This window comes from Lepeophtheirus salmonis, chromosome 12 (genome assembly GCF_016086655.4).
Source record: "Lepeophtheirus salmonis chromosome 12, UVic_Lsal_1.4, whole genome shotgun sequence".
Lineage (NCBI taxonomy): Eukaryota > Metazoa > Arthropoda > Copepoda > Siphonostomatoida > Caligidae > Lepeophtheirus > Lepeophtheirus salmonis.
Window position 1 is genome coordinate 11,428,923 of NC_052142.2, and position 26,605 is coordinate 11,455,527.

General features: G+C 30.9%; 1 protein-coding gene across 14 annotated transcripts in view; it reads left to right on the plus strand.

The window, feature by feature from the left end:
• LOC121127193 (uncharacterized) overlaps nucleotides 1–25,850 on the plus strand; it is a 101,935-nt gene extending 76,085 nt beyond the window's left edge. For 6 of the 14 annotated variants that reach the window (XR_011782719.1, XR_011782725.1, XR_011782726.1 and 3 more), the window contains 2 exons: nucleotides 24,661–24,782; nucleotides 24,839–25,850. Coding sequence is in view for 6 of the 14 variants with exons in the window: in XM_071892151.1 (XP_071748252.1) it covers nucleotides 13,903–13,998 (96 nt within the window). In the remaining 8 variants the exon portion in view is untranslated. The other 8 variants (XM_071892151.1, XM_071892150.1, XR_011782720.1 and 5 more) reach the window with 7 other exon arrangements.
• The last annotated feature ends 755 nt before the right edge of the window (nucleotides 25,851–26,605 follow it).

Here is a 26,605-nt window from a genome sequence, read left to right on the forward strand (position 1 = left end):
AAAGTTATGATCTTACATGGACCAAAAATCATCATTAGTTTGTTCAGACAAGCTTTGATGAATCAAAAAATATAAACATTTATAGTAATAAAAACTTCAATGAAAATTACTGTTTACTTCCAAAAGGTCATTTTACTACTTTTAAAGGGATTTTCACTTAACACGATGATTATCTCTCAAAATTAAGTATTAAATACAATATTTTAAAAATTTTAGAAGAAAAAATAACGTAGCACTCTCTAGTAAATCATCAGAAGTATATGTCCCTTTCATTAACATATTATAAATTTTCCATCTAAGAGATATTATCAGTAAAGAAGTGTAAATGCGAGAATTTTTAAGCGTGTGAAGATAGAATTTTATGTACTAAGTAAAAGTTGTATAGAAGAATTTATTCTACTATTATATACTATGCCATAAATTACTAAAGTATATGGATGATCACAACCTACGAAACCTCTAATGCTCGCCTTTTATTATTTGATTACTCAAGGGTTATCGTTTACTACTGTTGTGATGCTTTGGAATTCTAATAATGTTATTAATTACATGTTTGTGATTTGTTGTTGTGTCTTGACGAGAGAGGGACACAAACTTATTTATAAGGTGGAGAGATCCAGGATGACCGAGAGACAAATGAGAAGAAGAAATGGCGTGGAAGAATAAGACTACACTTATTTATAAGATCATGTGTATTATATATAATACAAAACCATACTCTATTTATTTAAAAAATACGAGACTATTTATACTACGTAAAATACAGTACTTATAATACATAAACGAATATACAAGAAGATAAGAACATGAAAGGAAATATGAAATACATAACATTTGTAAAATTAAAGAAGAATGTTTTTGAATAGTAACAAGTCTTCAAGAGTCCTTGTTTCTTCCCCAAATCACGAGGCGGATAAGTATCTCATTCATTGTCATCATATGTGATTCGAGATATAAAAATTTGGTATGAAATAGCATATGTATTTCCTTTAGTGTGGTGGAGAACATCCCTGTCTTTTGGAAGGACTTTAATGAGAGGAAGATGAAAAACACCAAACTGATTCTTCATTATTTGGAATAGGCCTTTTTGACTCCAAGATTAATTTTTAGATTTATTAAATTAACATAATATGAGGAATGGGCCATAGAGTACACTAGTCACTACAACATATATCTACTATATCTTATACATCAACCACAATGAAGTTTTTGAGGGAGAGTTATCATTACTTACTGATGTCATATAGAAGTTGAAATTGTTTGTTAAAGAAAATACTCTGATATCATAATAGAAATCGAAGATGATTTGGATAGTTAAATTATTCCATTATAAAAAATCATGTATTTTTTGCGCCAACCCATGTATAATAACATTGATTACTTAATAACATATTTAGATTTATTTTGTTGTCATATATTCACTACGAAAAAGCAAGAAATTTTTTGCCTGAAGCACATGAACTTATTACAAAAAGATAACATCTTTTATAAGAACCTTCCAATTAGAACAACAAATTTTCTTTGTACTGATATAATCAAATTAGTCCAATGATTGCAGATCCTGTAAAAATTTATCAACAGTTCATAATAAGCTAGATACTATTTAAAATGATAGTGTAACTTTATTTAATTCTATGGAATTCATAAATGAACTTGATAGCTTCTGATTCTTTTTATACTTTCACTTTGATAATACAATTTTTAAAAGCTAAAATATATATTTGAAACTTCTTGTTGGTTGTGTTGTATAGTTAAAACAACATAATTAATGCTTTCCAAATGTTATTGAAATTTTATTATACCTACATAGTATTTAGTTATGAACAAAAATGAAACTTCATAACAAAGCCAAATATCTTTTGGAACACTGTTGAAATCCAGTTTTTCTTTTAGTTCAGATATAAATAACAACTTTTAATGTCTTCCGGTGTTGAGCTTCATTATAATAGTATTTTGAATGAGCGAAATATATTTTTCTTCAACAAAATGTGTTTTATAGGTTTGTTTGAGAGTATATATTCTGTCCAAAAATCTTTGTCTTTGAAATGAAGGGATCATATAAGTTTCTTTTTTGCGAATGAAATAATTTTCCATTTAAAAAATGTTACAACAAATTGATGGGCGAGTTTTTTTAAAATTTATTTAAAAAAAATATTTGTAAAATATAGTTTTTTAAATCAAATAAGCTGTTTCCTTATTATTTATTATAAAAAATTATAATAATATATTTAGAATATCTATACTGATAATTAAAGTGAGACTCTTATGCCAGAGCTTAGCCTTAGGGGGGATTTATTTTATTTGTCCTACCCATAATTGCGATGGGCTTGGTTATATTTATATTAATGTAATAATATTTACATTTTTTTTTCAATCCAAAATATGTCAATGTTAGAATTGGAGCTCACTCCCTCTCTAAAAATTCAAATACAACTATATTTTTATATAATTCATCAATGTTTTTATGAAGGACTACTAAAAAGTTTCCCACGTCTTTATCTTTATTGTATCAAGCAACCTTTGCTTTAAAAAAAACAGAAAAAAGGCCCAAAATCATCTGATAGTTTGCCAAATAAATAAATCATACCAACCGCTAATATTATATCTTATATGCTCATAGACTATCAGTCTTATTATTTCTTCACCATTTATCAAATAAATTACATATGATTAAAATCTACATAGTATTTTATTTGATACTGTATTATAATTTTGCTTCGTAATATTTGATTAAAAGTGTAGTTATGATAAGTTATTATATTATTTATATGAAGAAATAGACAAAATTTCTTGATAAAAATAATAAAATTGTTAATATATATATAGATTATATAAACGACGGCGGATCAAAAAGAAATTGTATTACTGTTTTTTTTTGGAAACGGAGCTTAAGTATATAATTACTTATTATTTTGTATATTCATGAAAAAGAATAAATTATGAAATAGTCATGATACATCAAGGGAGAAGAGGGAATTGGCAGCTTACAGCAAAATGTTTAGGTATTTTTGTGTTAGCGAGGTAACGCCGTGTTACATAGTTGTCCTACGTTATTATTAATAAAAAAGGTGAGTTTATAAGGTTATGTTTCCTTTTAAAATTACGCTCATCCATATATCTAGTAATTAATGGCTATACACAAGGAATACTATAACTATTTGAAAGGAAACAAAAATATCACGCTCACACAAGAAGCCTGACTCTCTTTTCTCCTGTATCTAAAAAAAGGAGAAATGAATAGTATGATTTATGAATATTGATAAATTTATCCGACTCGTAACAATTTATCATAATCTTAAATTAATCAATTTCTTAATTTATCCTAAATTATATATATCCTTTAACTTAATCATTTCATTTTATGGCCAGACAAATTAAAATTTAATTTTTAATACTTTCGACATTAATTTAGCATATATTTTTCTACATAAGTATAAAAATAGTTTTTATTTTGTATATAATAATAAAAATATAATATGTGAAGTACAATCACCTATTAGTTCGAATGCAGTTTGGCAATGTTTTTGTTGTTGTATTGATGATGGCAAATATTTTATCTTCAGTAAGCAACGAAAAATTCTTCACCACAACGTTGAAAAGTTTATCGATATTTTAGGAATACAGGTAGAAAAACAGTGACCAGATTTGCAATTTGTTGATGGTATTTCATAGGATATTAGGTAAAATACATGGTAAATACTCAATTACTATTACCTATTAACAACTATAATAATACCCTCAACTAAAAGTAAAGTGATTCTAAAATATGACTACACATATGTAGTGAAACAAAATTGTAGAAATAATAGGAATCTCTGATCATTACTTAAAGAATTGAGCGTATCTCACTTCTACATAAGCTTCTAAGACGTGCATTTGTAGTTGAATGAATTATGATAACTAACGGTAGTTGAAGAGCTCATTCTATGTTTTGAGGACCTTTTGACAAAACTTCTCCTTTTTTTTAAATAATTATAAGTATTTTCTTCTTCTTCAAGAAAAAAAAAGTAAAACGTAAGGATTTTATATAAAAGGGAAGATACGGATGAAATTGGAACGGTTTCATCGGTTTAATGTTCAATATTTACTCACAAATTCGAACCATATCGTTATAAGGCTATTAACAATGTTACCTCATAGAAAAAAAAATTCATAACTGATTACTCCTATCAATGGAAGGTTAATTATGATTCTTGGACGGGACTTAAAGGAAGCTTTTCGTCGCTCCTCCTTACATCCATCCAGCGAGCACTATATACATGGAGAGTTCACGCATTTTCTGGAAACACGTAGGTTGACATTAACAATCCTCTTTGATATTTCTACGTGGCTAAAAAAACTCTTTTATTTTAAAAGAATTATGCCCATGGGCAGTGGTTTGATTAATTATTTGACTAAATGACATCATATTTGGGAATTTTTCTCATGTATTCAAGAGAAACGTTTGTTTGCCAAGAAGAATCTCTCTACTCATCTCCTAGTATCAGTTTTCCTATGTCTTCGGAAAGAGTTCCAAGGTGTTTTTTTAAGTGACTCTCATCACCTTCACTTACATGCTAATATAAAAGAAGTGTAAACCTCAGAATAGGTTTCTTTAGTGACTAAAAAAGAGATTTTTTCGTATTGGATGATGTTTCCAGTAAATGAGTATAAAGTTCATTCATGAATTACTCCTTAATACGTAGTGACGAATGATTAACATAAGAAGAGTTCGAAAAAATATATACTGCCAATGACACATCTTATACTATTTGGGTTTTTGTGTTAACTATTATTAAATGAAGCATTACAATATTACTAACGAAAAATTGAATTATGACGTGTATGCATGAATAATGAGTAACATTAAAACATACATAAATTTTATGCACATATTTAATATTTTACTAGACTATTCTTATATTGTTACTAATAAGGAGCTCAATATAATAACGTGCACTATTTAGAATTTGAAGGGAATGCTTCTGAATTATGCTATAATTTCGTTGTCCAGACATTTGAAAAGTATTGTACAATGCTTCTAAAAATATTTGAAAGGAAATTTAGCGAGAAAAAAAAAAGTGCCGTATCAGATATTCACATGCAATATTCGTAATATTGGGGAGTATTGCTTACCTCTAGTGGTTCTCCTTTATCACGAAATTGATCTAAAGATTCAGTAACAAAATCAGTCACTTGAAAATGCAGACTGTATAGTCTTGAATTCACTGTTGATGTCAAGTAAATCGCATCTCTTGGGAGGGCCCTAAGCCATTTGATTAAAATTTTTGAGTCCTTCATGGGGAATTTGTGAAAGCTAACATCTGGATCCTCAGTAATGCCGTCATAGCCCTGCTTGCATCCAGGAGCAGAACACTTTTACACCATTATTAATTAAGTTATAGGTAATAACAAAAAAAAATTAATTAACTTTGGGAACCACGTTTTCTTTTATTAACATTTACAAAACAAAGGAAGAATGTGTCAGCCTCCTCGTGTAAAAAAATTGAGTTAGATTTTAAGATGCACTTCCAGTTGTTTATAGTATTCCTTGCTATACAGTATACCCAGGGCTGTGGAAATCCTGTTTTGCGCTAGGGCACCCGAAAATACAACTTTTATCATCTCGTTCCACTGTTTTCCTTCGGACATAAACAAACCTTCATTCATAAATCATACTTGATGGCCGATGGGTAATTTCGAACATACTTATAATATATCCAATTATGATTTGTTTAACATTACAACGTATCTGAACATTTACTAAATATACAAACTTTCCTTCACCAAAATATAGCTTTACATGATACTATTTAATCAAAATAATATTATCAAGAAAATGTCTTAATGTTAGTTATAATTTATTTTATGATACAAATAGTATTAAATATTAATTGTCATAATGTAAAACTTTGATTACGAATATCAATATACAAGGTGAATATAACAAATCGTAAATAGCATGTGTGCAAATTCATTGCAAACTATAATAATTTTTGCATGAGGCTGTAGATGTTAATTCCTTACATGGGGACGTAAAACCATTTAGAAAAAGAAAAGTCTGTCACGACAATCTAAGTCTAAGGGAGAAATATTCTTAAATTTGGTCCAAATACTTGTACTTCGCGAGGAAGAAGTTGAGGATCCTATTATGCAGTGACGCAATGCTAATGTGTAAGCCCGTAGAAAAGAAATAATCCTAAGGACGTCTTGTATATTATCAATGTATAATTTCCGTATAAATAACTATATATAAATTCATATTATATTCTGTAAAATTATGTCAGACAAAATATATTGTTTGAAAAATATATTATCCACCCAAAAACCCTTTCCTTGATTGGAGACCTTTAGTGTCCTTAATGCCTATAACGCAAAAATCACTATAATCTATAGTTTCTATCACAAATATCAATTCCATTCCAAGTTTGATTTTGTGTTGTACTGCAAATATGGACAATGATACATCTTAAATACTTCAAGCCTCACTCCTAATTTCTTATTACTCGTAAGACCAAATATAAATAAAGAACATCAGACCCATCATTTCACCACGCATTTGTTAGTGCTTAAAAAGTATCTTTAATCATCGTTGGACTGAGATACAAGTATATACCTTCTATTTGAAAAAACATTAAAGCATGACTTCTAACAAATTGACCGGAGTTCGGAATTATAGAGAAGTACAATTAATTTTTTTTGATGATGCAAATACAATTTGTTAAGTATATATTGATGGAGAATAGTAGAAACGGCAAAGAATAATCAAAATAGTACGCAAATAGAAAGTCATGTGGATTCAATATATATCGAAGAAGTGAAAGCTGTAGGAGATCGTGGACAAATGGCAAGAAAGATTGTGTAGACAGTGTGGTTTCCAATTTCCTCATAAGAATAGGAAAGTTTGCCTTGCAAAAAGGGTCATATTCACAAAATGTGATAAGAGAGGTCACTATGCAAGAGTATGCAGGTGTCTAAACGAAAACTCTATTTTGATCATCAACTCTATTTAGAAATTTGAACTGAATAAATTATCCATCAATGCTTTGAATGTGCATGGAAATTACTTCAAAATATAATACCTACATATGACGGTGGTGAAATGGTATCTGTCGCTGGATCAAGAGTTCAAAGTGAATATCGATTCCAACCCAATTAAAAGAGTATCGTTTACAATATATCTTTAACTTAAATTATTTATTTATTTACACATAAAGGAATAGGGATTGTTGTATATTATTCATATATAACTTGCCTATAAACAACTTTATAAATGTATATCATATTCTGTAAATTTATGCAAGACAAAATATATTTTTAGTTAGAAAACATCAACCCCATCATTACAGGAAGTGTACTGGTAACTTCTTAGTTACTACTGACCATAAAGGATGAATAGATAACTTTGGAACGAAATCTAAAGAATAGAAATGAGGCAATAAAGTTACAAATTATTAGAAAAATATTGTTAATAATTACGTATTGACAATTAAAATATCACAAACCATTCATTCCATTTGGTGGTCAACAATTCTCTCAATTTCTTAGTACTTAGTTTGGACCTCCTTTTCGTATTGATGATATTGTATGCTAAAGACTCTCTCGGTATCACAATTGACAATTGAAGTATTTTTGTATATAAGGTTTTTCAATTGTTGAGAGTTCCTTTAGTTTTGTGTAGAATGGATTCTTTGAAGCACTTCTTTTAACTTGGTCTTGAATGACCCTTCCTTCCAATCTTAAGTCAGATTTTCTACTATGGTTAGGCTGCTAAGAAGAGGCAATTTTTCCTTAAGCGCAGTTATTGCCAAAGGTATTTGACAAAAAAATTTCCTGTATAAATACGACTTCTTCTTTTAAGGAATCATTATTAATTACTTCTTTTGCTCTTCTGGTTGCTGCCAAAACTTCATCAAGGCTGTTTAAATGTTATCTACAGACGTCAAAGTGATGTTAGTAGTACTCCACTGCTTTTAACCAAGTTCCCTATCTTGTTATAATTGGTGATGGAGGGAGGGAAATTTCGTACGAAGAAGTAAATACTCTCTTTCTTCTTCCAGAATTCAAAAACATCTTCTTCACATTGGAAGTAAGTTCGTTCGTTAGAGAAAACCTTTGTTGAACCATATCTGCAACTCTATGTAATGTCAATCAATTCCAGGAATTTTTTTTTCTCGAAGATCTTCTCCTGCTTTGAGACAATACGAGGCGGCATCAGTTCTCCCAATAACTTATAAACTGAGCTTATGACGATGTTCTTCACATTGGGTGCGTTTGCAATCTCAAAATTAATCAACTCAATGAGGTAAGGTCTCCAACAGAAATGTCCGTCCTAAGGTCCAATCAAAATTGACATCATTGACCTCCCTTGATGATCTCTTGTCTCATCTAGTGCAACGAAAACATCATTTTCTTCCACTTTTTCTTTTATTCTATTCAAAACTCCTTGACATACTTCCCAACACAGTTGCTAACGACCCATCGATTTGGAGAAGTTTTTGTAGTATATTTTCAATAACCTTGGAGAAATTTAGGATGATCCAGAACATTTAAAGGGATGTTGCACGACACAATAACTTTGCTACGTCCAAATTGATTGATGAACCGTTTAATTCTCCTTTGTCTCCTTGAATCTTGTGTTTCTTGAAGACTTTTAAGTTGTTGATGTGATGGGAGGTTTTGGAATGGCGGATTACTTGCCATAAAGAACGACATGGGCATGAGAAACCGCAAAAACGGTAAGATATACATTTATTTCCAAAATCATATTTGAACAAATTAGTACCTCTGTTGTTAGAAATCCATGAAAAAGGCAGGTTTTCTTCGACATGATGATGATGATGCACGTGAGAGAGCAGTAAGGGGAAGTTGCTTTGCTGATGATGAGTACAATACTGAGGATAATTTGTTTGGAAGAGGCTAGGGTACCAATGTATTTTATTCCTTTTTTTTATATAATCTCTTCCAACCAATAAAATTGGTTCTTTTTCAACAATTCGAAGAACTCTAAGCATAGGGAATTATTTTCCTTCAATAAAATAACTTATCTCTACGACAGATTAAATTCCCTACAAGTGGCAGCACTGTCCTCCAGGGCTGATGTAAGATAGAATAGATAGAAGCATTTGTCCTGGTTCGGGTGCACCCCATAAACTCTGCCTAGCGTCTCGCCAGGCAATAATCCAGGATATCCTTCAACTGTTATTTTCTGTTTTCACCTCTGGAAGGCTTTTTGGCTCGTGTTCCAGATGTAGTACCTTTCCACATCGTAGTAGAAGAACGTATTGGCAAATTTGTCTTGGAGGCAGAGTAAAAGAACGCTGTGAGAGTTGTTCCTGATCTCCCCAGCTGGCCTCTCTGCTTGGCCGTCCCTGGACTGAAGTATACATGCTCACAGTTCTCCATGTGGACGTGAAAGTGCATGACAGACGAGAATCGTTCGTGTATTGGAAAGCTAAGAATCATCCAGACTGCTTCACTTGTGCTGATGCACTGACCCGTCAAGTAGGTGGTAACTTAATCAAATTGCAGATCCGGCTCCTGATACTGTCCCTGTTTCTCCAGAGTGAAGACACCCTTGGCGTTGCCCTTGTTGTTGTACTTTAAGACTTACTTAAAAGAATTAACCAACTTACACCATTCGATGTTAGTGTGGCTTTTGAAAATTCGTAATAGGAGCTTGTTGTAGGGAACTACTCACTTGTTGTCGATCTCCTATTGCATAATCCCTTACTTTAGGGTCGCAGTTTGGCCGCCGACACCTGGGGCTCTTCTTTTATAGATGGGGTAATCGTCATTTCTGTTTGAGTCTCGCTAACCAGCTGTCAGGGTATCGCTTAGAGCAAGTCCCATTCTTTATGCACATGAACTCCCAGTTCAGCGCAGCAGGATCCATGGAGCATGTGATTCTGTACCATCTTGTACAGCACCGGCTCTTCATCTAGGTCAGGGAACTCTGCTGAAAAGACGTCGTCAACCTGCTCTGGCCTAATCTGTTTTTTCATCCAGATGAGGAGGTGGATGTGGGGCATACTGCGCGTATGTCATTCAATGGAATACATGAAGCATTACAGCTTTCCAAAGAGCACCCCCTTCTTGATCAGGGACATCAGCTTGATCACCTTCAACCTAAAGATCCTACTGATGATGTCGTAGGGTTTGTAGGCTTGTTACCCTGGTATCAGCTCTCTCTGGATCTCCTGCCAGGAAAGGTTGCAAGTCATTGTGGTGAAGAAGTCAGGCTGACCCTAGCTGCGTACGTAGCTCAGGGGGTCCTGGGTGTACTTGTGCATGTATCGGGGACCGCCAATGAAGGACGACGGCAAGATGGTGAGCCGACCAAAGTCCAAGAGGTTGCCGGAGTATCACTGTTTAGGTCGTCCTTTAGGTGGGAGTAAGTGTAGACCCTCAGCTCCTTATCGTGGAACTTTATGTAGTTGAGGGGCTCTGTCTCGAAGTTTGAGTACATGCCCACCAAGAATTGGTTGAAGAGCTGCTTGAACATGAGTAGGTGATTGGTATAACCAATCCTCAACATCGTGCAGAATGCGTAAAAGTATTTTGCTGAGATGGTTTTGCCGTTTGTGTACTTAACGTCCAGGTTGTAGCTGTCTTGCTCGGCCCAAAAAATGAGCCGTTATCGGAGGGTGTCATACCACCTGTGAATATTTCAGATGCGTGTGAGGGTCATGTTATTTTACTGAAGCACGATGTCCCGCTTGTCAAACTCCTGGCCATCCATAAAGGTGGCCACCTTGCCACAGGAAGAGGCGTTCTAGCGATTACTTGCCCTTCTTGCTTCTTCTGTCGGGGGGTGTCATGCAGGGCTTGGGCTACTGAGGTGGAAGTGCAGTTTGTTCTTCTTCCTCCCCTGGCCGGGGGCGTCTTCTGGAGCACGGGCTACCAAGATAGAAGTATAGTTCTTCTCTCTTCTTATCTCCTTTGTGAGGGTGTCCTCAAGAACTCTTGAAGCGGATGTGGAAGCATGATTTATTTTATGCTTTGTATCACTTGGTTCTTCTGTCTCCTGACCTCTTTCTTCCCTGGGTAATTGAAGAGCACCAGTAAATTAACATTCTCTTTTTGGGGGCATATTTAGTAGTCGAAGGATAAATCTCCTGAAAAATGAATATTACTAACATTGAATTTATTGGTGACTTTATTGGGTTTTGCTGGAAGTCCTCACGTATATTCTATATTCTATCACTCTATAATCTCTATTTAATTATACGTAGGCTGCTATATATATTTCTGTTCTATGCAAATATTCATCATCAAAAATGGTTTTATTGTTTTTCAAAGTATTCTCCGGCATGATTTTTACACTTTTGCAATCGCTCAAACCAATTGTCGAAGCTCTTTTTCCACTCCCATTGAGACACTTCCAAAACATGGTTTTTAAACGCTTCAACAGCATCTTCTAGCAACAAAAATCGTTGACCACGCATTTTTTTCTTAATGTGCATGAATAAAAATAAGTTATTGTGGGCCAAGTCAGGCCGGTACAATGGATGATCCATCTATTCGACGTCTGTCTGTCAAAAAGGTGCTGGTTTGAGCTAATGTGTGAGAGCTCGCATTGTCATGGTGAACAATGATTCATGTTCTCTTGTTCTTTTTCGAATTTCTCTGATGACTTCAGGCCAACAGATTGTGATGTATCACTCAGAATTGACCGTCCTACGATGCTCAAGTGGAACATTCGCCACATGAGCAGTTTTGCTGAAGAAAGAGGGGACCATTTACTTTGAAGTGATTCTTCCACGAACAACTTTTGTGGTTAGCGTATATTTTGAACATTGCTTTCCATCAATAGGCACGAGCTTTTTTTTGAGCGATTGTCAAATTGTGTGAGATCCAACAATACAAACCTTTTTTATGACCAGGTGTACTTGCAATATCGAACGTATGCTAGTGGAAGAAATGCCCAAGGATGTCTCTATCTAACGTTATGTCACATGATGATCGTGCATTATAAATTCACGCACGGCATCAATATACTCTGGTACAACGGCCGTTTTTGGATGACCTTCACGGCATTTGTCTTTGAGTGAGCGTCCGCCACGATTGAATCCCTTAAACCAGTTTTTCATAATACTATAGGATGTTGCTTCATCGACATAGAAAGATTTAAGTTCTTCAATGCATCAAGAATGTCTTGGATGACCTCCACAATGTTTTCCGTCTTGGAGTCACTGTGGCGCTTGTCGGATTTCCTCTTGACATCAAAGTCCTCATCTTTCCCCCACTGGCCTGAAAGTCGTGGTAAAGCCTTGCCACCTTTCTTACGGGGGGAGCTTGGAATATTGTGAAATTTTGCTACTTCAACATTGGACCTTTCCGCACGGATTCCGGAGACTATGACTCCCCTTTGTGCCTCTACAACCAGCCCATTCATTCTGAGTGAACTGATTTTACTTTTCTTTTCAACCTATATATATACACTTGATGTATTAAAGAGGAGGAACCTAATAAAAAAAGTTTTAAGTGGTGCTACGAATACCCCCACGCACCCTGTAAATGAGAGATGTTTATTGTAAAGAACGCATCACATCATAGGGATAATTAGAGAAAAAATATTGCCCTACGAGATCCAAAGTATCGTCATTCGCTTCTTGAAATTACTAAAACAAAGGAATTGAAAGGCTAAATTCGGTAGATAAAATCAATTAGTAATTTATTCAAAAATTTATGATTATATATTTCTATTGTGGGCATGGAGTGAACATTCAAAAACTGAACTTCAAAGTAGATCATATACAATTTGTGGACATTTTCAAAAACTTCAAAACCATCTATCTAAAAACTAGTATCATGTCATATAGTAACTTCTTTTACTACATTCTTCCATTCTTATATGGAGACTCTGTTTTTATTCTTTGAGTAACTTGTTATTGACAATAAATAATAAACAATACTAAAAGAACTTATCTAGTTTTCTTTCTTTCTTAAAACTCGACTCTACATCAACATTTCTCGCAAGTATAATTATATCACTAACCAATAAAAATGTTTTGAAGTTATCGACCAATGAGTTCTACTAATATCTGGAGTGAACCAAGGGTCAATCACTTAACCTCATGTATGTGGATGTGTATTTTTTATGTTTAAAAATCAAAAGGCAAAACCTAATTGACTTAGTACAATTTACAACAGAAAATTTATAGGAAGTCAGGTGCTAAAATTAATATACCTACCACTAAGACAACATTTTTGAAATGAAAAAAAAAAGTTTTTTTTTTAAATAAAACTTGCTTAGAGTATATTTTCAGCTTGAAGTTACATATATTACCTGTAACATTTTTTTTTACATGGCAATTATAAAAAAATTACCAAAAGTAAAGCTTAGATCGAACAATTTATCCATTCAAGTTAGGATTTATCTTTTTGGCTAAGTATGTACAAAATATATATCGTAAATCTTTAGTAGAGTATTAAGAAAGAGGAGAGAGGATCAAAGAGGATGAATTGATTAATAATATTAATATCATATTAGACAGTATTGTGTTCGTGACATTTTCATTTCATCACTGAAAATTATTACTAATTTTGTTTTGTATAATATTACTAAAGTTGATAATATTGTAGAGAAAAACGCGTGCAAGGAGAAGGGGGGGGGGATACATATGGTATCATTGTTTAAAATACTGATGTGATTATGAACCTTATTCTCAGAATGATAGCGAATGAAACGACAAAGTAGAGTATTTCGAAATATATTTGAAGTTCCAAGTTTAAAAAAGAAGGCTTTAATTAAATATAATCTACATAATATAAAATATACCATCATACATTTATGTTAAATATACAAAATTAAACAATTGGAATCATATAACTAATAACAATAAATTATATATACAGAATATTTAAATAATATTTTCTTGTTCTGACACCGGAATCCAGTTAAATATCTCATAACTTCAGGTTGCAAAACACAAGCGAGACGTGGAGTTTAATCAAAAAGATAATCACCCCTCTTCTTCATGTGGAAGTTGCTATATACAATTGTGCACAGGATAGATATATCTCTACCGATGAGATCTAACTAATTATTAATAATAAAGTAAATGTCAAAATAATAAAATTAGACAATAAATATACTAATAAAAAAAAATGTTAGAAATAAAACCATCTTAAAGATTTAGAGCAAAAGCTAATTATGTAGTAATGTCTGGCGATATTACTCCTTATTTAGAGCATCAAAAGAGATTCCCCCCGTTATTTATGCTTATATAACAACATACTAATATCATGAAGGATATACACAATTGCTAATTATAATGCTACAAATGCAACTACCCCCTTTGTTGTGACCATTTAAACAGTTGTTTTTGTCTTTTATGAGTTTTCTAAATACCATTTCTTGGAGCCTATCAACCATATCGAAGTCTTAAGTGATAAAAAAAAGTATTATTTATTGACTATGTAATATTGGAAAACCTAATTATCATATCCAAGTCTTTAAATGAAGAAAGTAGTCTCAGACAAACTAGTTGCGAACCATCCAAAGCTACTCTCCTGTTGTTTTTACCATTTATGCACTTTTTTTTGCCATTGAATGTGTTGTGTATCATAATTCTTGATAATTTTGGCTAAAATTGAATCATATTTTAGGGTTAGATTTAAAAAAAATTGAATACTTACTGTTAGATAATACAAAATTCAGAGTTCCATTTCGAAATTAGTAAATACTTTATACTTTTTACTGATAACTTGATCGTCATTTGGTGTGGATTACTCAAAACATTTTTATATGTATTTATATAAATGACATCAGTACCCACATCCTCCATTAATTTAATGAGGATTCCTCGGGAAGGAATTATTTTACCCGTGTATTTCTCCATAAATTTTTCCAATGTAGATGATTAGCAATGGATGAGGGTATATACATGCAATAAGCGTCTTTGTGAGATCAGATTTAAAGTCTCACTTTATGTATTCATTATTAACTTGATTTTTTTAGATGAATATCGATACTCATGATATGAGATGAGGATAATGAGTGGCGTTTAATTCTAGACAGGGTACTAAAGGCACATTTATATCAACAAATCCAACAAACCAATTCCTGGGCCTCCATTGTTAGAAATCCAGACAGAAGGCAATGTTATTTTAGGCATTTTATTCAGTTCTCTATCGACTATTAGCACCTAATATAATATTAATATCGAATAATAAAGGCGGGAATGATAACGTTCTTGATTTATAGAAAAAGATGTATATTATTTAATCAATGATGCCATAAGTATTTCTTCTCTTCTCCTTGCACGCTTTTCTATTCTTACCAAAATTATCACCCTTAAATATCACCGTCATTAGTAGTTTAGTTATAAAAATACATGCTATCAGTGATAAAAGTGAAAAGGTAATATATCAATTACCTCTTCGCCTTCACACTAACAGGTAGCTAGTTCAATGGCTTCACAACCGTTTATCTTGCTGAGGTTAATATAAATTATGAACCTTGGTTCTTACATTATTAATTCAATATTTTCTTATAATATAGGATGAATTTCTCAACTATTTAGAAATTTATGAATACACTTATAATTATTTTATGTTATAAACATCGAAATGTTTTAATTGAAAATTAAATTTTAAGAAGTAAATCCTGGAAATTATTTTTGTTATAAGATATTCGCCATCATTTTGTAAGTAGTAATTGAATTGTACATGTAAAAACAACAAACAATTTATGAAACACTTGATAAAATCTTTTTGTTAATAATGAATATGATGACAGATGAAAGAATAGGTTTGACTACTAATAATTACGAAGATATATTTGCCAATAATAAATTGACTATTTACAACCGACTGAACAAAACACCATGATTCGAGAATTGTACACAGTACACACACATATTGACCAATTTACTTGTTTATGTTTCCACATTCTCCCCATCTTTTCTGTTTGTCGGAATTCGTCCAGTTTGGAGCATCTCCATGAGATCGAGTTTTGAACTCCCATGTTTGGTAAAACAATTCGCCAATAGATCTTTCGTTTCGACCAAAACAACTTTCTTTATTTCCGATCTTTCCACTATCTTCTTCAGCATTGGAATCTCAATCTTAAATTTTTTTTCATCTACTTGCTTAATTGTTTGAAGGCATTCTCTTAAGGATTTGTAATCTGTTTTTAAACTCACTATAATTTAAATCCACAAATTTCATACACTTGACTATTGATGTAGAAACACAGTACAGCTCCTTTCAACAGTGCCAGAGTTTCAGCTGCCAAGGATGACTTCACCATTCCTTTAATTATTTTAGACACCCATGCAGTTGGACATGTATTTGCATTTTTGTCTTCTATCATGACGAAAATTTCCATGTGTGATCCACTATTTTCGACGTTTGCAAAGGATGCATCGCTATAACATGTAATGCTGCACGTTTTCAAATCTTCAAACCTTGTTAAAGTTAATTAGACATTGCTTGTTTTGACATCCTGGACCATTTTATTTGATTCAATAATATCTTGTACCGCTGGTTCCATCATTCTTGATACTCCCATACTGACTCCAAAAGAAATATCCGGTCGAGTTTGTGTCGCAGCCCAGTTAAGCTGGGCAATTATAGAGCTGTATTCTTTGATTTCATCTTTTCTCTAAAGTTGCCATTTTTAATCCTTCTGTTGTCACTCAAACTGATGGCATTTAGAGACGAATTATACTGAAATTGATCCATTTGAATATTTCCATCCTTTTGGCTTCAGACATTGACTCCAAGATATTTGAAATTTCCAATCTTTTTCACTTTTGTTTGAAATTATTTTCGAATCTGTCCAATTTTTTCTTTATATACACTAAATCAAGCCCAAAACAAATCATCAACATGAATATAGATAATTCCATTGCATTTTCCATCTTCTTTCCAATAAAAAATACCATTGGCTAACTTTAACACAGTTTATCCAAAAAGAAACATTTAAAACGATTATACCAAGCTCTTGCTACATCCATCAGACCATATACTACTTGATTGAGTTTTCATAATTTTCCAATATAATCATCCTCAGGGAGTTTCCTAAAGACATCAAAAAAACAGTTTTTATATCCATAGAGTTCTAAATTCAACTATTTGAGTTCATCAACAGCATTGCCATTCCTAATGCTTCTTTGCTATAGGTATGTGAATCTTTTTCAGATTTCATTGTCCTATTCTTCAAATCCTCTTGCTACCAGTCTTGATTTTATGATTGATATCTCTTTTAAAATCTTTTCTGTCACAACCCATCTCATTGAAATAGTTCTTTGACCATGATCTTTCACTTCTACAAAAACTTTGTTTTCTTTCTGATTGAGTTGTTGTTTCCATTGCAGGCAGCATATTAACATCCAATGATGGATCATTCGAGTGTAAACCAAAAACTAACTGGTTAGGAGAAAATCCTTCAAAATTCTGCAAAGAATACCATGCTGTAACAGCTCAATCAAATGCCATGCATCTGTGATATCATCTTCAACCAACCTTCAGACTATAATACTCAAAATGTCATTTGTCCCCTCACATAGACCATTCGAAAATGGAGAATATGCAGCTGTTTTCATTATTCTAATGTTACATTTTTCTCACAGTTCAATCATCTCATTATAGCAAAATTCCCGGCCATTGTCCATAACGAACTTCTTAGTTGGCCCAAATTTTGATATCCATGTTCTGAAAGTGCCTTGAGTTATGGTGGATTGTATTTTGTTACTGATAGTACATGCAGCACAAAATCTTGTACCTGCATCGACCATAACCATAAAATAACAATTTTTCTCCAATTACTTAAGATCCATAGATACAGCATCATTAAAGCTTTTGGCCATCGGTAAAGCAACAACTGGGGTTGGTTCTTATTTCTTCGTTTTCATGCATATCTCACATTTATTGGTTATTTGAATTATTTCTTGTCCCAACTTTTTACTTTAGAATTTATACTTTTTGATAAATTTGAATATTCTCCTAGCCGGTGGGTGACTAAATTGTCTGTTTAGCTTTATAGCCATTTTTCTAAAAATGATTGTCCATTTTTCTGTTTTTCAGTTCCCTAAACATTGCCAATTTTAGATCCTAATATACCCATCTATCTTGATCTAGTCATGTGGTGCTGTTGCTTATGATGATAGTATAGTGCCCGATTGTGAATTACCAAGTTTTCTATTCTTGCCACGAAAAAATAAAGTATCATTTCAAAAATTGAGTACCACTTCCGCCTTTAGCATTGATTCTTTGCTCCACAGTAACAGTATATCCTTATCTATAAGATCAGTGGTTATATAGGTATGCATTGCCCCAATTTGACACACAGCTTGATCTTCATTTTTGAATTTGTCTTCTGATGATTACCAAAAGTATAAATTGATTTTGTCAAGAACTCTTCTATCTTCATACGATCAGATTTGCTCATATTTTTAATGTAGCCGTCCCACCATTTTTGGCCACAAACAGTAGATTTACAACCAGAATCTAATAAAGCTTTGTTCTTCGAATTTTGTACCAATTCTTCTAACTTATTATCAGTATCTTCTTCAGCGTATGTGGTTAAAAATGAGGTAAAATCATTCTTCCGTCTTCTTCTATTGCCGCCACGTTTCTATGGCGTTCTTTTCTTGCAACTTCTTTCCCCTGTGAAACTCGTTCTTGCAAATGTTACATCTTGTGGCATCGCCTTGTTCATTGACTGGATTCTTCCACATCGTCGTAAATATTATTGGGTTCTCATCTAGATCAGTGTTACTAGAATCTCAAAGATCATTCTTCTTTGCAAGATTTTCATTGAAATTATTCTTCGCATCGATATCATTCCCTCAAACTTCACTTCCTTCACTCCAGAAATTACTAGATACTTTTGATTGAAATCTAAATTGCATGCTATAAGAAGCATAAACGCAAGTCCAATATCTGGAAGCTTGATTTTCTCTTCAATTAATTTATAATTGACAGTTTCAAATTGACCGATAAAATCATTGATATTAGTAAGATGGCTTCTTCTTATGTCATACAGTTCTTGGAATGCCAAGTACTGACAATTGCCTTCCTCAAGCAACAATAACTTGTCCAGTTTGACGAATATATTTTCAACACCAGTGTCACAGTATATTTCTTAATCTTTTAATTCCGTAGGAGCCTCTCTTGCCTTCTCATTTAGCGACAAATGCATTTCAATTGACGGGTTCTTCCATCTATGTCGGTGAATTAACGTCATAATCTTATGTCCTTCTTCCATATCTTATATCCCCGCCCATCGATATTCAATATAAGAATCGTTTTATCAAACATTTTTGTCTCCTTTCCAGATAACACGTCGTGATTCTTGATCTTGGATTTTGGAACTACGTACCTCTGCTACCAAATTTTAATGATGAATATGATGACGGATGAAAGAATAGGGTTGGCTACTAATAATGACTAAAATCTATTTGCTAATAATAAATGTGTAATAACATTAACTATTTACAACCGATGGAATACAACACCATGACTCGACAAGTGTACACATTACACACACATAATGACAGATTTACTTGTTTATGTTTCGAAACTTTTTAAATTATAGTTTATGTAATAATACTTATAAAATAATTTCATATATTAAATCATAGGTAAAATATAGTTAGGCCTATACAAAACCATACATTTTTGAGGATGTGTATGCAATAAATAGTTGCAGAGTTATTATTTAGTGGTTTAATTGTATTTTTGATTTGTCATATATTCTAAAAATATAAAATATACTTTGATGTGTACAATTCATAATTTAAAATAAAATATTATAAATAAGACCTTCAAGAATACTTGGTAAAGATGCTATAAGGCAAAATTAATTCATAATATTCTGTGAAAAAATGACAACGGCACGGATACAATACTGTCTAATTTAATATTAATATTATTAATCAAGTAATAATCATTCAATTCTTCTATCCTCTCTTTCTTTCTTAATTCTCCACTAAAGATTTATGTTATATATATTGTACATAATTAGACAAAAAGATAACCCCTAACTTTAACGGGTAAAATGTTCCATCTAAACTTTACTTTTGGTATTTTTTATTTTCTTGTAGAAGAATAATAAAGGTAATATCAGTTGCAATTCCAGGCTGAAAAATGTACTCTATGCAAGTTTTTTAATCAAAAACATTTTTATTTCAGTTCAAAAAGTTGTCTTGGTGAAAGCTATATTAATTGTAGCAAGTGACTTCCCATAGATTTTCTAATGCTGTTGAAATATAAATTGAGTAATATTGTACTAAGTCAATTAGGTTTTGCCTTTTAATTTTTCACCATAAAATATACAATCCCCCAACATGAGGTTAAATGATTGACCCTTAGTTTACTTCAGATATTAGTAGAACTAATGGGATCAACGCTCTCTTATTACGGCATTTTTTTTCACATCTCTATCAAAAAGTTAGATCTCTTTGAAGGTGTTCTTTTTTTCCCCACTCAATGCGTTTTTGTATGCTGAAAATTCAACAAGTTCTTTTATATGTGGAGAGTTCACATTCTCACGTCAACGCGTACTTTTATCTTTGTAAAGTTCTCAGTTCTATCTTCAACGTGAGGAGCTTTCATCGTAAGGGAAGTTCACTGCTAGAAACTACACTGCGTGGGAAGTTTGTTTCGAGTATCAAATGCATTTGAAAGATAGTTTTTAAAATTAACTAATTGGAATTTTAACGTTTGGTGTAAAAATGTTTTAATATCATGTTTTACGCAAATTATCATGATCAACATTTTAGGTAAGTTTCCACATATATCAGACATGTACACGTTACGACGTGTATAACTTTCGAACTGACTGAAACACAATTTCTTTCTAAGAAATCTTCATATTATTATCTTTTAACATCAACAATAAACCTTTTTTTAAAAGGAAAATGTTCTGTGCTATATTTGTCTTTACGTGGTATTTTCTCTCCTACAAAAAAAAACAGCTTAAATTCCCTGAACATCGTCATTAGAAAAAATATAACTGATTATTTTTACGATTGTAATATGTAGAGTTCTTACAAATAAAATTAAACTATACTCTTCAATTTTAGAACTGTTCACTCACCTTAACAAAATTTGATGTCCTACTTATATGTTGGTAGAGTGGGGTCAAATGAGTGTATTTTAGTTTTCTGTTCATAACTCTTTACTTGCAAAAATGATACAACTTTTAACTAAATACTCAAATGAAGCCCATACTATTGACTATGAAACTGTATAAGTATCATTAAAGTTATATAATTGATAGTAAGTTTTGTGGGACAATAACAGCTGTAAAAATAATAAAGTGAAAAAATCACCCAAATTTAACTTTCTTAAACTCAAAGAAAAAAAAAATATGAGGTAATTTTTTTTTTTTTATTTAGGCTCATTCAATACTGTAAATAATACAGTTTCAGGATATATAGTAATTTTTTTCCTACCTTAATTAGGTATCCCAAAATATCAATTTTTCTAACATTGGGTCATGTTGGGCTTATTTAAGTAAAATTAAATTAATATAATCGTATGTGTAGAATAAATAACTTTTTTTCAAGTCCTTCGCTCCAGTAGTATTTCACTTTTTTTCTCCGTTAAATTCATAGACACCCATTCTTTATTCAAAGATTTACATGTTACTTCGGATAATTAAAAATCAAAAAAGTAATTATAATTATGGGTAACTATCAAAATATATTTCAATAAATAATTTCAAAACATCTCGTTACTTCATCATTATTTTTTTTTAATAAAGGTATTTACCCTGGTTTTTTTTAGAATAAACTTAAGATATAAGATATTTATTATATGTTTTTAAATATTTCTCAAAAACAAAAATTCGAATCACCTTAAAAGTAATATTTCCGGGTTTTTTTTTGTTTTTTTTGTTGACATAATGCAAATATTTAATAACCATTAAAGCGCAGACACAAAAAAGTTTCAATTTTTTACATAGTACTATTTAAGTGCTTATTCAATTATATATTAGGTGTCAACAGTCGTAATGCTTCAAGAGACTGTAAAAAAAAAAGGTCAACAAAAAACATTACTGTCCAACGGTTAGCCAACGGGCATCAACAATTAACAACATAACTTAGCTTAGAATGCAGAAACATTTTTTTTTTTTTATCTTTTTACCCTTATGACAAAACAATAGTCAGAATTTGGTAGTGAAGAGGGGGGTAGTGCTGCTATTCGTTATATAAGGCTGAATTAGTGATATACAATCCTTACGGACAGTTACACATAGTCACTTCAATCCTTACTTCTAAGTCACTAATAATTATGACTTCGATTTGTGAGTCTCTTCTATTGTTGAAAAAAAGAACGACAATATTAGACTCTTGCGATTATTCCTAAGCAAATGGATGAAAAGTAGGACTCTTTTTCTTATTAAAAAAATGAAAATCACATTTTCATTATTATTTTATTTCTGATAGAGTCTTCACATGGATGAAGCAAATTGTATTTATTATTATTCAAGATACACTCAAAGTAACATTAATGCTATGAACCATATGTACATAAATACATAAATTGTGTCAAAAAGTATCTAGTATAAGAACCTTATCACTGAGATTAAAGATGAAAATACGAATATTTAATTATGGTAAAAATAATGAAGAGATAATCACGATATAGGAATCAAAAAGTTATATTCATATCTGTGTTGAAGTAAATAAGGTATTTAATTGTACTGAAACTCTTATTACTTCATTTTCATTCAAATTCAAGGCTTGAATTTCAAAATTTGTCTATTTCATATTTGATCTTAAGAGGCTCAAGCTTATATAAATAAAACTTAATTTATAGAAATGTACTTAAAACAGGATTTTTTTATTGGACCACTTTTAAATAAATTTTAATAAATCCCATTAAGTTATACTCATAATATTTTCAATTGAACAAAATAATATATGTAATAATAAACAAAAGTGTGATGATTATTCCTCCACAATGCATTGACTCTGTTATTCATGATGAGGTTATTACAAAGTTATATTTACACACCCATAGAAAAAGTACCGTAAATTGAAATATATCAATTTGGTCGAGTATTTTAGTCTTTAATTTTTTTTCTTTTGACTAGAAGAGGAAAAATCTTTCAAATATACAAGCTGGGCATATCACAAGTTGCAGTTCAGTGTTTAATTGCAACTCTTCCTCCCCTTTTTGATGGATAAAATTTATTAGTAGTGTCGAATATTTTTTTTTCTTTTATAATGTATTGGATAAGGTTAGAGCTTCCTTGAATTTCTTATCACACAGAACAACATATCTTTCTTAATAGTAATAGTGATCTCGATTTCAATGGATACTAAAGACAGTTCTAACATATAGTAAAACTGAAGAAAGAATTTAATTCTCCTTGCTCTACTTGAATGATAGCTTCATTTTCACTTGATATTGTAGAATACTGTTTTGCTTTGGAAGTTGATCTTTGGCGTTTCTTTATCTAAATGTAGATAAATTTTGGAAGATTTAAAATTTTATAAACACATTATTTAACACATCTTATAAAAATATAACTAATACTTATTATGAATATAAAAAATTAGATTACTTATTCTAAGTATTTTAAACTCAGTATATGTCCTCACCCGTTTATTTATTTGACAACAAATTTATTGTATTGAATTATATATACTTAGTGTTGGATCGGTCTTAGGACTGATTTACTAATCAGACTCCCCCTCCCTTTCATTTATTTTCTACTATGGGTCTGATTTATTTTACCATTCAACGGTTCTAAAGACCAATTAGACGGTCCTACGGTCCTAGCTGTGGTTTTTTTTTCTTCACTCTTAGTTAGGATTGAAGAACATAAAAACAAAGTAAATAATTAATAATAAGTTCAAGTCTAACATACTTCAAACTTCACCTATCATGTCACCTTGAAAAAGGTTATGATAAAATATCCCTACTGAAATGATGCAGCTAGTAGTTACGTCATTTTAAGCCATAAAATACTGATAAGGACCGGTTTTAGGACTGAAAAGTGTTATTAATACCGGAATGATAGGACCGCAGTATTTTAAGTTTTTAGTTTTTTTAGACCGATCCAATACTATGTATACTAGATCTAAAATGTATCATAAGTATTCATATTATAATAAATATATACACTCCACTACCATATATTAAAAAAAGATCATGTTTACATAACATAATAATATAAAAATAATGAACTTAAATGACACATCAGAAATTTAAAAAAATGATAAGCTTATAAAGAAAATGTATTTAATTTTAAAATAAACAAATAATTTTTCTTGCTTAATACCCAATTAATGTAATAAATAATTTGTAATAAGATGATTTTCATAAAATGATCATGGGTAGATGCTCAATGCCCTTGACCGTTTCATTGTCTTTGTTACGATCTGATCGTTGACAATCGGTAGTTCCAATACCATCGATATACGAACCACCGAATATCATACTTCTCACTTCTCTCACTTTTCCGTAGAAAAAAAAAAGTGGAGACATGGTTAAGTAGCTATTCTTTGTTAGCTAAATTAAAAGATATTTATAAGCTAAATAATAATTACTCTTTGATGACTATATGTTTTATTTTATTGATAATAAGCTAATAAAATCATAAGTGTCCTAGTTTTGCTTGTTTAGTACAGTTTCTATTATAAACCTATATTTGATAGTAACTTTTTATAGTAATAAATCATATTCTCTTTTATTACAATTTTTTTCCCTCAGGATGCTAACTATTGGAAAAAAAGAGAAAAAACAATCTAGCTGCAAAACGATCAAGAGATTCTCGAAGAGAAAGGGAAGCCCAAATATCATTTCAGACCAAATTTTTAGAAAGTGAAAATGCAGTAAGCTCATGCGTACATAAATACAGTTAACATATTTTTATCTTTAAATTTTACAGAATTTACAACAAAAACTTGAAAAATGTTTGCGACAAAATGAAGATTTAAAAAAAAGACTTAGCAAATATGAACCAGTCTAACACCTTCTATCTTCTGATTTATTTTTACCGCAATGATACTGCCAATATATATTATAATCCATGTTCTATTAACAGTCATAAGTTTTCACAATTCAATTTTAACGTGTTCATTAAATTATATTTGTTTGCTATTTATTGATTATAGTGAAAGATTTTACTTTTTTTATTAACTGTTCACTATTTTTTAAGCGAAAGTTACTGATTATATTGTAATTATAGCTAACAATCATGGGGAGGGTACTATCATATTTAGTAAAAATAACTATATTTTAATGCAATTAAACCCTCTCAGATTTATTTAATTATGAGAAAGCTCATATATATTTTACCTATATTACTAGTCGTTAGAATAGGTTGTTAATTTTGTAGAAAAATTCATACGCATTATTATTTTTCTAACTATTTTAAAATTATATAAAAATATCAACTAAATATTAAGACTGGATAGAAATGAAATTGATGGCTATATTTTTATTAAGTTAAGTTTTTCTCGTAATATTATTATATCAAAGGATTTTTGTATATATTTTTTATTTTCAAGGCTGCATAATTGTTTTCAAAAGTTCAAAATCTAAATATGTTTATTATTAAAGTTTGCTGGTCTGACTTAATTTTTTTTTTTTTTTTTTCAACATTTTAGATATAATTCGTGGCTATTTATAGAATATAACTCAATTTAGATTTAGTTTTCCATACTACATTGTCATATTTATAATAAATTTAACGTTATAATCAAAGATTTATTTACTAATGTTATTCTTACTGCCATTCAATATACAAAAGTTTTTAAATAATTATTGATTTTTTCAAGTTAATCAAGATATAAACAAAATGTTAATATATATAAATAAATATCAGAGTTTGATACATTTTTTAAAACTAATAATTGTTTTGAAATAAAATTAGAATATATATTCAAATTTCAATTAAATAATTAATGAATATTAACTTGCGTTTTATTATGTATTACTAACTTAAATTAATTTATTCAGTTTTTTTTGTGGGATTATTAATTTAAAGCTCATTGGTTTGAGAATAAATTCATTATGAATCATAAAAAAAAGTTTTAAAAGGTAGATACGTTCCTTCCCACTGCAATTTGCGATTTTTTTCTCCGTTTTGTTGTTTGTATTTTTATGGACTTCATTCTATCCAAGGTATTGTATTAAATAGGTGTGTAGTTCATGACTTTTATAATTTGACAAAAGTAAGTATCCCATTTTAATGACGTCACTTATGTGTGGAAAACGCCAGCACGTACTTGTATTTTGCTCTAAAATTATAAAAATCTATGATTTTCTACTTGCAAACAGGGCCTGGCACTATATAAAGGGGAAATTGCATTTTATTTTCATAATATAGCCTTGTGGGTATTAAAAAAAAAAAAAAAGGTAAATATTTATTTCCTTTTATGAAAATAATATGGTAGACCACTATTACTAATAGTAACCTTGCAGTTGTAAGGGTGAAAAATTGCATCTAATCATTTGTAAATATTTTTTCAATTTTCTTGGGATAGGGGATATATACCATTATCTTAATATTACTTATAGTTTTATAATAATAAAAAAACAGTCATTATATCGAAGAAATCAATTATAAATTAAAAATAGTTGATATTATTTTTTCTTAACATAAAACGCTCATGGGAAAAAAAAAATTACAATTAGATCTCAATTTGTTAAT